This window comes from Dryas octopetala, chromosome 6 (genome assembly GCF_963921425.1).
Source record: "Dryas octopetala chromosome 6, drDryOcto1.1, whole genome shotgun sequence".
NCBI classification, from domain to species: domain Eukaryota; kingdom Viridiplantae; phylum Streptophyta; class Magnoliopsida; order Rosales; family Rosaceae; genus Dryas; species Dryas octopetala.
In genome coordinates this window covers 13,024,740-13,039,060 of record NC_141371.1, presented here as the reverse complement: position 1 = coordinate 13,039,060, position 14,321 = coordinate 13,024,740, and the positions used below count along the sequence as shown (strand labels likewise).

Sequence of the window (14,321 nt, the reverse complement as noted above, 5' to 3'; positions counted from 1 at the left end):
GGGGAAAAAGCAAAGGCACAAAGCTACTTTCGACTGACAGTGCCCCATATACTCACCATAGAGGCAGGAATCTCCCAGGACATGATTAAACCTGCGTATCCATGAACTTCTTAAACTAATTAATTAAGGTACAAAGATGTACAAGTCATCTAACTTGTTCCTGATGGGTCTAAAGTTCCATGCTATAAAGCACATTATGATACATGTGAAACAAGAGCAAAAAAAAAAAAATCATTAGAGACAAAGACAAGTGTATTAAAGACAGTGATAGCAGATGGGTCTCTAATCTTAGCTAGTGGGCATGTCAAACTATCTGGCAAAAGGTTCGGGAGAACAAAAAATATAATATTGAATCCTCAGAGAGAGAGAGAGAGAGCAAATCTTCATTCATTGAACCATATGAATCACAATTGTGTACATTTTTTGTATAAACCAACAAGTAATTTACAGAGTCCCACGCCTTCATGCGTGCAGAATTCGAAATCAACTTCTTTGCCAAATTACTGCAGAAGAAATTCAGTGCAACGCTAACATGTAGTCAACTTGAAGCAGTATTCTTGGTATTTAGTATTTACTATAATCTTTGGAATAGGTATAAGCTCCTAATTCTGTCAGCAATCAGACCGAAACTGTTTATAAATATGTAAGCAAAACTGTAATCAACATTAACCATCCACAGAGCTATGATGCTTACCCTCATCTACGTTAGATTGATCCGTGGACTTACATTCAGGTGCAGTTTCATTGAAGCAGTTTTCTGAAGTGATATCACCATCACTGTCACCATGCTCAGATGCAGATCTATCATCCATCTCCTTTTCTGGACAGTCAAGTTGCAGACATTCAGCGACCTCACTGTTGTAATTTTCTATATCATGACTACTCCTACTTGTCAATGTTAAGTCCTCTTTCTTCACAACATTGAATACAATCCCATTATGTATTCTTTCAGGCTGCAAAAGATCACCTTCAATCACCATGATGCTAGAACCATTGACTGAACCCATACTTCCGAAATCTGGCCTCTTATCAAATTTTGAACTATCAGGACTTCTATCAGGTGTTGTCCCCCTTGGGCTTTGATAATATTGACTATTGCCTACCATCTGAGGCGTCAATGAGTTAGGATTAGCCAACAAACCTCTGTTCAGTTCAGCATCAATGTCCAAATTCTGGACAAAGTCAACGAATGTATTTGCTGAAGTTGTCCTCATTAAGGGTCCACCAGATCTTGTCCAAGAATTTAAATCAACACTCTCAGATTCACTGTCACTTCCGTCATGTATATTGCGGTGGGTTGGGAAGCTTTTACCAGAATGAACTCCACTGGTGGATCCGCCAAATCCATGATGGAATGAGGAAGCGGCATCTATAAGGAGGTCTTCTTCAAGGGAACCATATGAATTCTCACGAGCAATGCAATTCCAAGAAGGAATTCTTCTTGATGCACTGAATTTGACTGTGGTAGCTAGGCCATGAGAAGAAGCAGCAGCTCTTGCAGCACTCCTTTTGAGTCTACGCATGTGGTTGAGAATTACAACACACTCATCAAGAGCAAGCTCAATGCCGCAGTTTGCTTTTATGGCTGACAGCTTCTCCCATGTGCACCTCCTACCTTGGTTGGCTGCCTTTTGAAGCTCAACATATGTTGGATTTTGTATAATTTTTGAGTACTGGTAAATAAGTCAGAAAAACCAATGGTTTGTTAGTCACCATGTCAGGGATTATTGCAATTGATCCACATGATAAAAGAAGGAAAGAGATCTTCAAATATAGTCCGAAACATAATTTTGTAAAACTTGACTTTGTTCAATTTAATCAAATACTTGAAGGGCCCATTTGGGAGTAATAATTTCAAATTGAGGGATTTAATTAGATTACTTTCTTGAACTATTACAATCAGTATACCAAGATTTTTATTTCACATTTCAAATATATATTGTAACTGGTTATTTCAAATATATTCTATCCAATGTTTTCTAGTTTCTTTATAACTAATTTAGCCTTGCTATCAAATCCAAATACTTTCCTTTAAATCATTCCTCCAATATGGACCCAGAGAAAAGTTTTAAGCAGAATTATAAATTTTATAATGCAAGGTCCCACATGTATATCACCAGGCCTAATTCATTAGTTGATGCGTAGCTGATATTGACCATAACCATCATTAATTTCTCTAGGTACCTGAGCAAGTGTGGCAGGCATAACAACAGTAACGTCACCCTCCCAATCTTGAGCAAACAGCTTGGCAAGTCCGCCTAATGGAAAACCAAGTTCCAGGATCTGGTTACATCTATGTTTCACCTCCATCTCAACAAGATGAGCAAGCTACACAATCAAATACTAAAATAAATTATTTTCATATTATCAGAATGTCAAGGATACAAAATCACACAATAGACTCAACAGGATCCAGATAAAATACTACAACCAATGGGAAAAAACTGATGAGCTGTCTAGCTTAATTTTCGTATTCTTTCAGTAAGGTGCTTACTGATAACCAAGATGATAGACTAAATCAATTATAAAGATTGTTTATGGAGTCCATGAAGATGTGGCCTGATGTTTACATCAAAAGAAATATTTACTAAGCCATTAAATTCTAAACACATATCGGTGAAGCAGCCAAGAATTTATCATCAGCTGTCAGCCCAACTGAGGATCACCAAGTTGTTTTTGGGGGAGGGATATGAAATATTTAATATTAAAACCAGTACAAGTAATGATACAGAAAAATATGAGGCACCCTAAAAAAATTGATGGAAAATTTTGTCCTATTACAATTCGAGCAAAATTCTACCTAAGTTGTGGTTCAAAGTGATAAACAAGTTGACTCACAAAAGTGAGTCACTTTTATCCTCCAACGTATGCACATTATTACTTATCTTTGTATTAATTCAGTGAGAGCTTATAATTTAAACATGTGGGGGAGGAAATGGAAGAAATTAGAGAAAAGCAGTAAGAAGGCAGTGGCATGTTCACAAGGGTAAGGCTTTCCATATCGGTAACGAACAAAATAAAACTACACAGCAGAATGCTGATTAGGTTGTAATGTGCTTTTTCAACCCCCTGGCTCTATTGTCCATCTTCTACTGGGAAGATGTTTGTGGTGTTTCTAGACCCAGGTTTGTTCCTGGGTAGTTAATTTTTTTCTTGGTGGGCTTCGGCTCCCCTAGCACCAAAAATAAAAACTGCAGACAGAACACAAAGCCTTGGACAGAGACAATAAAATCCGAAAGAATCTGAATTGAAGTTCATAGATGCATACCTTGGCAGCAAAGTTGCCTCCACAAGCTCTCACAAATTCCTTTAGCCTTAATAATGGTGCAATATGAGGATTTGCCTGACTGACAATAAAATGATTAACATTGAACAGTTCTTTCAGCTGCATCATAGGTAAATCAATCTCCAAGCTACCATCTCTCCACCTACGCACTGGCATTGACCCCTCCTCTGGACCCAAATTAAATGGAGGATGATAAGGAACAATCTCTCCACTTCTATCTTTTGCCATTAGTTCTTGAGCCTCAAAAAGGCCCGGAAAAGCACAAGAAGCTGTCACTGCACTCCATATAACAACATGAGGTGAAGTCAAGTAGTTAAGGCATCTAGGTGGCTCATGCTTCCTTGGGGAGCAAACAGTTATCCCTAGAATTCGGCCTGTCATGTCATAAGCTTCTTGAAATGTAAGGTTGCTTGTCAGATGCCTTAACATCATTTGCAACTGCCTGATCTCATGAACAGCTCCACGTGTCATAATCCTCTTCACAACTGTAAAAATCCCACCCATCTGATCAAAAAACTGCAAAGAGTGCCAAGAATCCTCAAAAAAACTTTGCAGCTCAGGCCAAGACCTAGTGGCAACAACAGCACACATTATGGATCCCACACTCGAACCAGCAATTATTCTCGGCATAAGCTTATGTTCCACCAATGTTTTAACTACACCCACATGAAAAGATCCCAGGGAAGCACCCCCACTCAAGAGCAAGGCAGTTCTTCCAAAAGCGTGTCTTGTTTCATGCATGAAAGCAAGCTTCTCTTCCAATGAGAGCTCTTCTGAGTCTGAATCGCAAACCATTCTCAACTGAGTTGAGACCTCATCGATATATTCCTTTATGAGTTTGGGCACATGAAGTCTCCCCTTGTGAAGCTCAGAGTTGCACATATTACCAAGATTTCTAATAAGATCTGCTCGCATGCAGAATATTATATCTCTAAGAGAACCCTCCTCGCGACGGTGGTGGAGCTCTTGAAGCTTGTTCCTAACTACTTCTTCATCATAAAGGTCTGATTCATTCATCTTTGGGGTCTCTTTATCAAGCATCCTAGCAGCATGAGCCCACTCCTCATAGGTCAATGCAGATCTCATCATATTTCTCCAAAACTTCCTTCGATAAGCCATTTCAGCCCTCCCTTTTACATTTGTGTATCGTTTCAACATAAAAGCAATGATTGTCACCATTGCCAATATCCCTTGTGGGTTTCGAGGATGCAACCATGAGAACATGGGAGCCACAAAGTCCCTGAATCTATAGATGAGACTCAAAAATATACGAAATATTTGATGCCTCAAATGTGACATTGACTTGCAAAATAAAACTCTGAAAGCAATAGTCCGACCAACAATGGTTGAAGGTCCAATAGGAAATGGATCAACACTGGCCTCATTACTTATATCCATGTCTTGGATTAAGTAAAATGTCTATATTTGTATGGTTATGGCAAAGGTAAATATCCTCGGTCAACAAAGCTGAAGAGCTATAAATTATAAACCTACAATAGCTCTAATAACTTCAATGCAGTTTTAGCTCTCAAAGTTTACAAAAGAACGAGGACAACAATTGAATGACAAAACAGTCCTGTCTGAAGAAACCTAAATTGAACAATTGTAAAGAACTAAAACATAAATCAATGAGATATGATTCCAAAACCTCAATAAACAGATTTATCTAAAGCTTATAACCTTTAACTCAAATGAAATAGATGGGTACCCAATAAATCAAACAAGAAAAAACCTAATTGCACATGAAATTTAGATTCTCCAACCTCTTAAGCCTTGAAGCTTTCCCAAGTTCCAAGAGAAATCTGCTAAATGTATTCCAAACAAGTGTAAAAAAAAAAAATTGACCCCCAAATCCTCAAATTTCCCAACCCACCAGCTCAACAGCTAGGTGGGTTTCCAAAACCTGCCAACCAAGCCCCCAAGGAACCCCAGAATATCAAATCCTTCAATTCCAAAAAACTCAACCCAGAAAACTTGATCAGCAAAACAAACAAAAACCAACCTCCCAAACCCGAAAATCCAACTGGGTTTTACCTCAAATTCCCAAAAGCAATCAAATTAACAGCCAAATGGGTCCTCAAATCAGAATCCAAAAACAGGTATGGAGATGAGAGAGCTTCAAATAATGAAAGCTTATATATTAATGGATTGTACTTATGGAAACCATTGGGAAGTGTGAAGGGATAAAGATATCGGTATGGTGACGCCGATTTTGAATAAGAGAGATGGCGAAGATTCGGATTTTGTGAAAATATATATAAAAGGCGGATAAGGTCGCAGAGAGAGACTTCTCCGCACCTATCCGACAAACCAATTCGAGACTGATTGGAACTTTCGATTTAAATTTCTATTTGGAGAAAGTAGCAAACAAAATGGAACGCCAAGAAAATCAGACAGACGAAAACAGTAGTTAAAACTTTCGAAATGTCTTTGGTTGGTTGATGATTTTCAAAGCAGAGAGTTTTTGAGTAAACGAAACTACATTTGGTTGCTTACAAGCCAAAAACAATTGCGTTACTGATGACGACCCAAAAGGCGAAACTTTGAAATTAGACATTATAAAAGCATTTATGGATTTCTTGTACAAAACTTAAAAAAGCAATAATGGATTCCAAAAAAAAAAACAACAAACAGTTAGGTTGATATTTTTTTTGTCGGTCGAACAGTTGGTTACACAAGTGACCTCATTTATGTAGTATCCTTCCATGCGACATATGTTGTGGATTTTACTGGGCTTCTATTTTCTTTGGGCCCAAATTGAGGCAATGTGGTTTAGCCATCTAAATCCAAGACAAGTTGTGAAACCTTGGGGTTGGTAATTCGACTTTTAATAATTTTGTAACTACTTGTGTAAATCTTTAGTTTGTAATCAAGACTAAATTTGTAATTGTTTTAGATTGGCATGAATATGAGTATTTTGATAATTTTTTATTAAGTTTGAAGTCATCACATTATTAAATCGTTAAAAAAAATTTGAAGAATTTAGCAAATTTGTCCACAAGGATTGGGAAATGACCCAAAACCATAGACACCATAGTTTTTGGATGGAATCTAAATGCATAAAAAGAAAAGAAGTAGCTAGTAGCTACAAAGGGGCTCAAAACATTGTTGAGCGAAACCAGCCAAAAAGCGACCTACATAATTGCAACTAGGAAGGAAAAAAAAATTGACAAAGATGGCCTTTACTCACATCACAATATCACATGTTACAAGTAGAAAGCAGGCAATTCAGTGCGTTGGAGTGGGTTCAACTTCAATCCACTGTTTGTAATGATAGATCAAACTCAGGAGAACTTCATGAATCATGAATGTGCTTAATTAATTATTACCCATGATCAAGAAACACAATCTAAGGAACACAAGGACAGCAATTTCAGATGGATCACTCTCTGAGGAAAGGACAGCATTTGCCTTCGAAATAAGGCATGCAGTCTCACAAGGTGATATTTGATCTCATTTGGTTGTTTGAGGCCCCAAATGTTTTCCAATTCATGTTTCATTGAACAGGTAGGTAGGTCGTTGTAAGGTTTGTACTAGAAAGAACTCGTGCCATTAGGACAACTTGCACTCCACCTATTATGAATGAATGACAAATTGACCCAAAGCCCACTTTTACACTATACCTTCACACTATACTTTAATGGCTTATTGATAACCATGTTTGTCCTGTAAAGAAAGTAACCCGGTAAAACTAACTCATTTTTAAAAGACTTTTAATCTCTTTTTTAATTTGACCCTTAAGTAGTGATCAAGTTCTCATTGAGAAACGTTCGAATCCCTCTTGAGTAGTACTTGAATCTTATTGAGTAATACTTGAAAGGTGTTCGAGCACTTTTCAATGAGAATTCGAACACTGCTCAAGTGTCAAATTTTTTAAAATTAAATAATGATAAAACAATCACATTTTAACTTTTAAAAAACTCACGTTTTATATTTCTCTTAATCTCAATTTAGTTTTAAGTTGTGTATTTGTATGCATTGTATATGGTTTATCTCATTTAAATCTATCTATCATTAACTTTTTTTTATTACATCAAAACTTGAGTTTAAGATTAGCCATCCATGCCAAGCTTAACAATTTGAGTTACATGTCCATGTGATTGGACTATGGTGGTAGGTGGGGTTTTTCCTATGTAATTAACATCCAGATCTGCGCTTAATCTTTGTGATTATTGTCAACGTTGCATATAATCTGATTTGACATACAATCAAAATCCAATCTACTGACTTTGTTAGTCCATTATAAGTTATAACTGCAGAAATATAAGATACCAATTCAAATACATAACGGCCGCAGATATATGACCTTTTTGGTGGGCCTAATTAGTCCAGACTCTAGATCTCTCTACTCTGTCATCATCTTGGCATAACACATGGAGTTGCATCTCTAGCACAGCACTGGCATCCAACTAAGTGGGCCCACCAAGGGAGAGACTTGTCAGTAATCATGCTTGCATTGCATTGCATGTTACAAATCATGCTTGCATTGCATTGCATGTTACAAATCATGCCACCAAGGGCCCACCATGTCTATGACTATCTCCAACAGTGTTTACTAATTATTTTCCTAGCTTATTTGAGGAGTAACCAGAACATCACCACATAGTTCTTCCACCATATGTCTTCGGTAAAAATCAGTAATCTATTTGTTCATTTGTTCATTTATTCAATTTTCTCTAATTCAAAAGAGGTATTTACTCTTGTCATGATTGTCCTGAACATATTGTTAATGCTAGTTAAAATATTAATAGAAATAACTAAGACATGTGTATCAATTTGTATGAACTATATTTTTATTACGGAGATGATTAGTACGAAAAATTTTATAATTCAGATTCAAACACATGTTTTACCAACAAATGCTGACATGAGTCGCATTTTTCTTATTAAGATATAGTTTTTCATTTTTAAATCTAGATATGTTAGATATAGTGAATATACCACAAAAATTCTCAGTAACACAATCAACTAGTCTAAATAACACTGCTTATGAGTTATGACCTCACAATCTTTTTATTTATATAAGTGGAAATTTCCAAGAGTGTTTACAACTCCAAGGAATAAAGTGCTTATTGGTATTATTAAAGTTCTGGTCTCCTCCTGACCAAGGACTTTTAATTGTGTCAATTCTCCTTATCACAAGAAAGCAAACAACAAAGGGTATGCGTCAACTCATAATGGCCAAGTCAAGCTCTTTGTTTGTGTTTATTATAGTCAAGCTATCCAAGTCTGAGCCACCCAAACTTGAAATTTAAAATGAAGTTGGAGCGTAGAATCAAAAGGCCAATTGCTGTAGTCAACTAAAAATTTTCAGAGAACCAATCTCTGGTTTTTGGAGTCATCTCATCTCAGAAACCATCCTTGCATAAACTTCGTTTCCAGCCAACCAAAATAAAACTCTGCTTTCAAAAACCTTCATAAAAAGCCAAATACACACCAAAAGTTGGATTTAGCAAGACAGAAAAAATGAATGCTAAGGAGCTTGAAGTTGTTGCTGATTTGGATGATAGCCAGAAGTCTGAGCAGTTTTCAATGACCACTGAATCATCTATTCTTCAAAACCAAAATGGCAGAAACCAAGGAGCACAAGAGCTGCAGAAGAAATTGAAAAAGTTGAGATCAACCAAAAGAAGAGCCAAGCACAGATCCAATCACCTTGTATCCAGTGATGCAGCAGCAGGCTCACCACAATCAATTTCAAATGAAATGCCAACTTGTTCTAATACAAGCACAGATAATCTACAGGCAAGTCTGTTAAAATTTTCTTAATCTAGCTTTGGTTTTAATGCTTTGCTTAAAATAGCTGGAAATTGAAGATTGCCTTCCTTTCTTGTTTTTTTTTTTTTTTTCTTCATTTGGTTTCTATGCAGAATTCAGCAAGAACATTAATAAGGCGGTCGAGTTTTAAGCCTGTAAAGAATTTGACAAGAATGTCAAGTTTGAAATTCAAGAACCCTTTAATGAGGAAATGCTCTGGAGGAACCCAACTGAATAATAACCTGAAGAAATCAAGAATGGCCAAGCCTGCGAATTCTGATAACTCAAGACCATCTGCAAGAAAAAAGAAATCTGGGTATGATGCAGATTCATCATCACCAAGCTTTTCAAAGGAGACCTGCTGCTCCAATGAGAAAAAGACACAGTTTCAGGCAAGTTCTTCTAACTCTGAATCAAGTTATTGCAGCACTAGTGAGACTAGGAAAATATCAGTTTATTCAAAGCCACACTCAGCCTCTCCTGATCCGAAGTCAGAAAGACTTTTGACAATAACATCTAGTCCGAAACCTTTGAAGGTCTCAACAAAATTTGCTAGAACAAAATCCATGAAGTGCTCCATGAGGAAACACTCTGAAACCTCTCAACTTCAGGAGTTAAGTGTACAAAGAGCTACATGTTCTTCGGCTCTCAAAGGTTCCAAGGTGCCTGACTTGCTGAATCTTCCGGCAGAGGGAAGTGAATCTGAAGGAAGTTCGGTCATGAAAGTTTGTCCTTTCACTTATTGCTCGCTTCATGGCCATCGCCATGCCAATGTTCCTCCACTCAAGCGCCTCATATCAATAAGGAGGCGTACGTTGAAGAATCAGAGGAACAAGACACTGGTAACTCAACCCCCACTCAGAGTGAAAAGGTCTGGCAAGATTAAAGAAGACAAGACAAATCAAATGGTCTGCAATGGAGATGATGCAGTTCATGAAACAACCTCTCATGTGGTAGAAAAATTGCACAGGGAAATGTTCCAAGAAAACTATGCTGGACCAGAAGCCAAGCCAAGTGGAATTGGTACTTGCAGTGAAGAATGTGAAGGCAACTATGATTTTGAGGAGAGTCTGCAACAAATAAGTGATTTTGCCACAGTAGAACAGCATACTTTGGTGTCACCCCCTGCACTAGATGATTTAAGAACAGATTCTGAAGCCACCAACACAGACAGGAAAGAAGAGAAAATTGCAGCATCTAATCACAATGAAGGTGCTGAGTCCACTTGCACTGATAAACTGAACAACAGTGATCCTAAATCAGTTGAAAAAGATATGGAGGACAATGATTACACAACTGCCAAACCGTCCGAGAAATTGAAAAGATCAACCCCTGATGAAGCTATGGAATCAACAAATGGCAATGAAAACAATAACATGTCTTCCGTTTCTGGTTGTGAGGTACCGAAGGAACCAACCACAGCTAATGAGCACAAAAATGGAAGTGTGGAGACAAAAAAAAATGGAAGTGTGGCATACAGTATGCAGACAAAAAATCAGAAGTATATCAGAATGTGGCAGTTGATGTACAAACATGCAGTTAAAGGTAACACTGCAAATGTTGAAAACCAGCTCCCTCTTGATGGAGAGGACAAGGAAGAGCAAGTAGAAGGTACCAACACTACACCTGAGACTATCAATTTAGGCTTTTCTGAAACAGAAGAGCATACAGCTTCGATAAATCACACTGCAGGAGACCCAAAAATTGAGTTCTGCCACCATGATGCCATTAGGCTAGTACAAGAAGCATTTGACAACATTCTTCTCCCAGAAGTTCAGGACAGCTCATATGATGATCAATCAATTACTAGTGGCATAAGCTCAGACCAGGAGGCATTAGAACAGAATCGTGATGAGTGTGGGGAGCAGAGCAGCTCAACTTCCAGTGGTTCTGCTGGGGACAATATACTACAAAATCCGGAAGAAACATGTGCCGAAGCTGAAAATACAAGTGTCCCAAAAGAAGAGAAAACAGTGTCAAAAGTGGGAGATAAGTCGGACCAGAAAACGCCCAAGAGCTGGAGCAGTCTGAAAAAGTTCATCCTCCTTAAGAGATTTGTCAAGGCAATTGAAAAGGTGAGGAACCTCAATTACCGGAAACCACGACACCTACCTTTGGACCCTGACACAGAAGCAGAAAAAATCAATCTAAGGCAGCAAAAAATAGAAGAGAGAAAGAATGCTGAGGAATGGATGCTTGATTATGCACTTCAACAGGTTATATCTAAACTACCTCCAGCTCAACAAAGAAGAGTGGGATTGCTTGTAGAAGCTTTTGAGACAGTTCTTCCATTTCCAGAACTTAAAACTAGCAAGAGGTCCAATGCAATAGATTTCACTGGAGCAGATCTTCCAGTCTGCAATGGTTTGTCAGTTCAAAGTTCTGATCAAACTGGTAAAGGGAATGATTCTGGAACAACTGCCGGAATGTTGATTGGGAATATGTCATGTCCTGAGAAAAGTTTCAATGAGCATCCAGATCAGGTCAGTGATGTTCAATTGGAAAAACAGCAAAGTCCAGTGAAAGTTCAGAAACTCAAAGAATCAAGTACAGAATACTGTTGCATTGAAACAGAACTAGATATAACTGTTTCTGAAGCCACTAATGAAGACCAGCAGGAGAAACAAATTGTTTCGGTCAATACTGGTGACGGGGATGACAAAGTCATTGCCGCTTATGATAAAACAGATTTTACCAATCTTTCTTTATCAGAAATCAAAGATCGCAGGTTATGTGATGAAAGCTCCTTGAAGGAAGATGAACATGGTAGCACCAATAATGAAGGTCTTGTAAATGAAACAGTTCAAGAAGTGCCCAAAGAAATGATTTCAATCACAAGTTTGGAGGAACTTAGCAACATAAATGACAAGGTTAAAGACATCAACTTAGAGGCCAATAAGTTAAGCACCGAAACTGCTGAACAATCGGATTCATCCAAGGACCAGATCCCAGTAAAACATGTGGATTCAACAGCAGATAACATGGTGATCTCTTTAGCTTCCACAGAAGCAACTGAGGAGTCAATGGAAGCAAGAGAAGAAGTGAATGGAGGAGCTATGCCGGAATCTGGTCTCTTTCAGGGGCTTCATCCACTTGAAGAATCTCGTTCGGGTTGCAATACTGATGTACCCCATGAGACCCAATTGGAAAAGCAGAAATACTCAAGCCTATGGTTCTTAGTATATAAGCACATGGCATCAAGTATTGCTGCAGAAGATGGAGACAAACCACTTGATAGAGTAGACGAGGAAGAGGTAGAGGACACCAACACATTGCCTGGAACAGACATTCATGGTTCTTGCCAAAGTTCCTCTGGGATGGATCAAGAGCTGGGCATGAAAATTCGCAATGCAGACAGCAAAAACATTGAACTCCGCCGTATTGAAGCTATTAAGCTGGTAGAGAAAGCTATTGATGAAATCCTTCTTCCAGAGAACCAGGATGAATCAGATGATGGTCAATCAAACACTAGAGACTTAATTCCAGAACAAGAACCTCCAGAAAATAAAGTTGGCATAGATGGGAAATCTTCCATCTCAACTCCCACCAACTCTTCCACAGATTGCCTCAGAGAACCCAGAAAAAATGAACCAGAGGAAAATCCAGAAGAATTATTGGTGACATCTGATAATGCTAACATCCAGGAAGAAGAAAAGACAGTGCCAAAGGTTGAAGACAAACCTAAGCAGAAAATTTCAAAGAACTGGAGCAACCTGAAAAAAATGATTCTGCTTAATAGATTTATCAAGGCATTGGAAAAGGTGAAGACATTCAACCCAAAAGGGCCAAGATATCTGCCCTTGGAGCCTGACCCAGAAGCAGAGAAAGTTGATCTAAAGCACCAAAACATGGATGAGAAGAAGAATGCTGAGGAATGGATGCTTGATTATGCAGTTCAACAAGCTGTTGCCAGATTAACTCCAGCAAGGAAAAGAAAAGTAGCACTGCTTGTAGAGGCTTTCGAAACAGTCATTCCAAATAATGGAACTCCAAATCCATTCAAGCCACAAGTTACTCACTAAGGTAAAATGAAAGATCCTCCCAGCTTTTCCTTTCAATTTACAAATTATATTTATATATATATATATGACATATGCAAAGTGGAGCTCGGAAAGCCAAGTACAAACAAGTTACAGATATTGGATAGAAAGTCCCCAAACATTCTCTACAATCATTGTATACAACCATCTCTCACATGCCAGTCGTCACAAGTTTTACGAGAAGAGGGAGATTGTATACAACGGTTGTATGTAAGAATTTTGCACCTGTTACCCGTGTTCATATGCAAGCCAAGTATCCATGAGACGTACAACAGAACATATAGGACATATTCCACCACCTTCATACAAGTTCTATGATGAACAAGAGAAATGCCCAGTTAACATGTTTAGCATTAAATGATGATATATAATTATCATATATACCAGTATTGGTAGAAGCTCATCATTCTTTAATTAACAAATGTGCAGGTACAGCAACTAGAGCTATTTGGTTGGATGGCTCCATAGCTTCAAAATGTGGGGTGCATGTCCATAGTTTATGTATGTCATCATTCAATGAAGATTGCAGAGTGAGGTTAACCTTTTCTTTTTCTGTTCTTTTCTTTTATTCTTTTATGTAAGTTGTTATTGAGAGGGGGTTGTAAATTAAAAGCCTAATTTGCAATCAGCCTATTGGCTATTGTGAAGAGTTAATGTAAAGGAATGCAATAGAAAGATTTAATTTATAGAAAAACCAAACTTTATGCCGGTGGTGCTGTAAATCTTGGAACCTCTATGATGGTAGCAGTTTGCATAACTTGTTCATTATTCTAAGATATGGCTTTGACAACAACAAAAAACTATTGGATACAATCAATGTATTATGCATGTAACCATCTCTCGCATACCCCTAACGTAGCAGATCGACTAGCAGTCATGTGACTAGTTTTACGTAGGGACTAAGGATAAGGTTGGCTAGCCTATACTCCGGGCTGGGCCAACCATTTTTTTGTTTGGTATGTAAATTCGACAACCCAACAAGTTTTCACCCACTCTAGCTCCATTTTTTTTTTTTTTTTTGTTTGTGGGAAAACCCACACCAACCCAAACAAGCAATCACGGTTCGGCACGTGGCTGGTCAACACCTACCTCGGAGTTGACTCTCAGTGGTCAAACTTTGACCTCCACATCAGCACTCCCTTTGCCAGCTCGGACCGGTCTCCGTGCCGGGCCCTCCATGTTCGGTCCGAGCCGAACCGATGATCTTCCAAGGAATCGAGTGTCCATCTTCCCACGAT

At 38.2% G+C, this 14,321-nt stretch overlaps 2 protein-coding genes across 2 annotated transcripts; one reads left to right on the top strand and one right to left on the bottom strand.

Annotated features, from left to right (window-relative positions):
* Window positions 1-359: 359 nt before the first annotated feature.
* LOC147282524 (triacylglycerol lipase SDP1-like) lies at window positions 360-5,874 on the bottom strand. Its single transcript, XM_086249242.1, has 3 exons — window positions 3,269-5,874; window positions 2,185-2,328; window positions 360-1,673 (listed from the first exon to the last, which is right to left on the bottom strand). The coding sequence occupies exons 1-3, from the start codon at window positions 4,682-4,684 to the stop codon at window positions 666-668; spliced, it is 2,568 nt and encodes an 855-aa protein (XP_086105368.1). The 5' UTR covers window positions 4,685-5,874; the 3' UTR covers window positions 360-665.
* Window positions 5,875-8,511: 2,637 nt separating this feature from the next.
* LOC147282523 (uncharacterized) lies at window positions 8,512-13,799 on the top strand. Its single transcript, XM_086248699.1, has 3 exons — window positions 8,512-9,031; window positions 9,157-13,066; window positions 13,513-13,799. The coding sequence occupies exons 1-2, from the start codon at window positions 8,753-8,755 to the stop codon at window positions 13,063-13,065; spliced, it is 4,188 nt and encodes a 1,395-aa protein (XP_086104825.1). The 5' UTR covers window positions 8,512-8,752; the 3' UTR covers window position 13,066; window positions 13,513-13,799.
* Window positions 13,800-14,321: the final 522 nt, after the last annotated feature.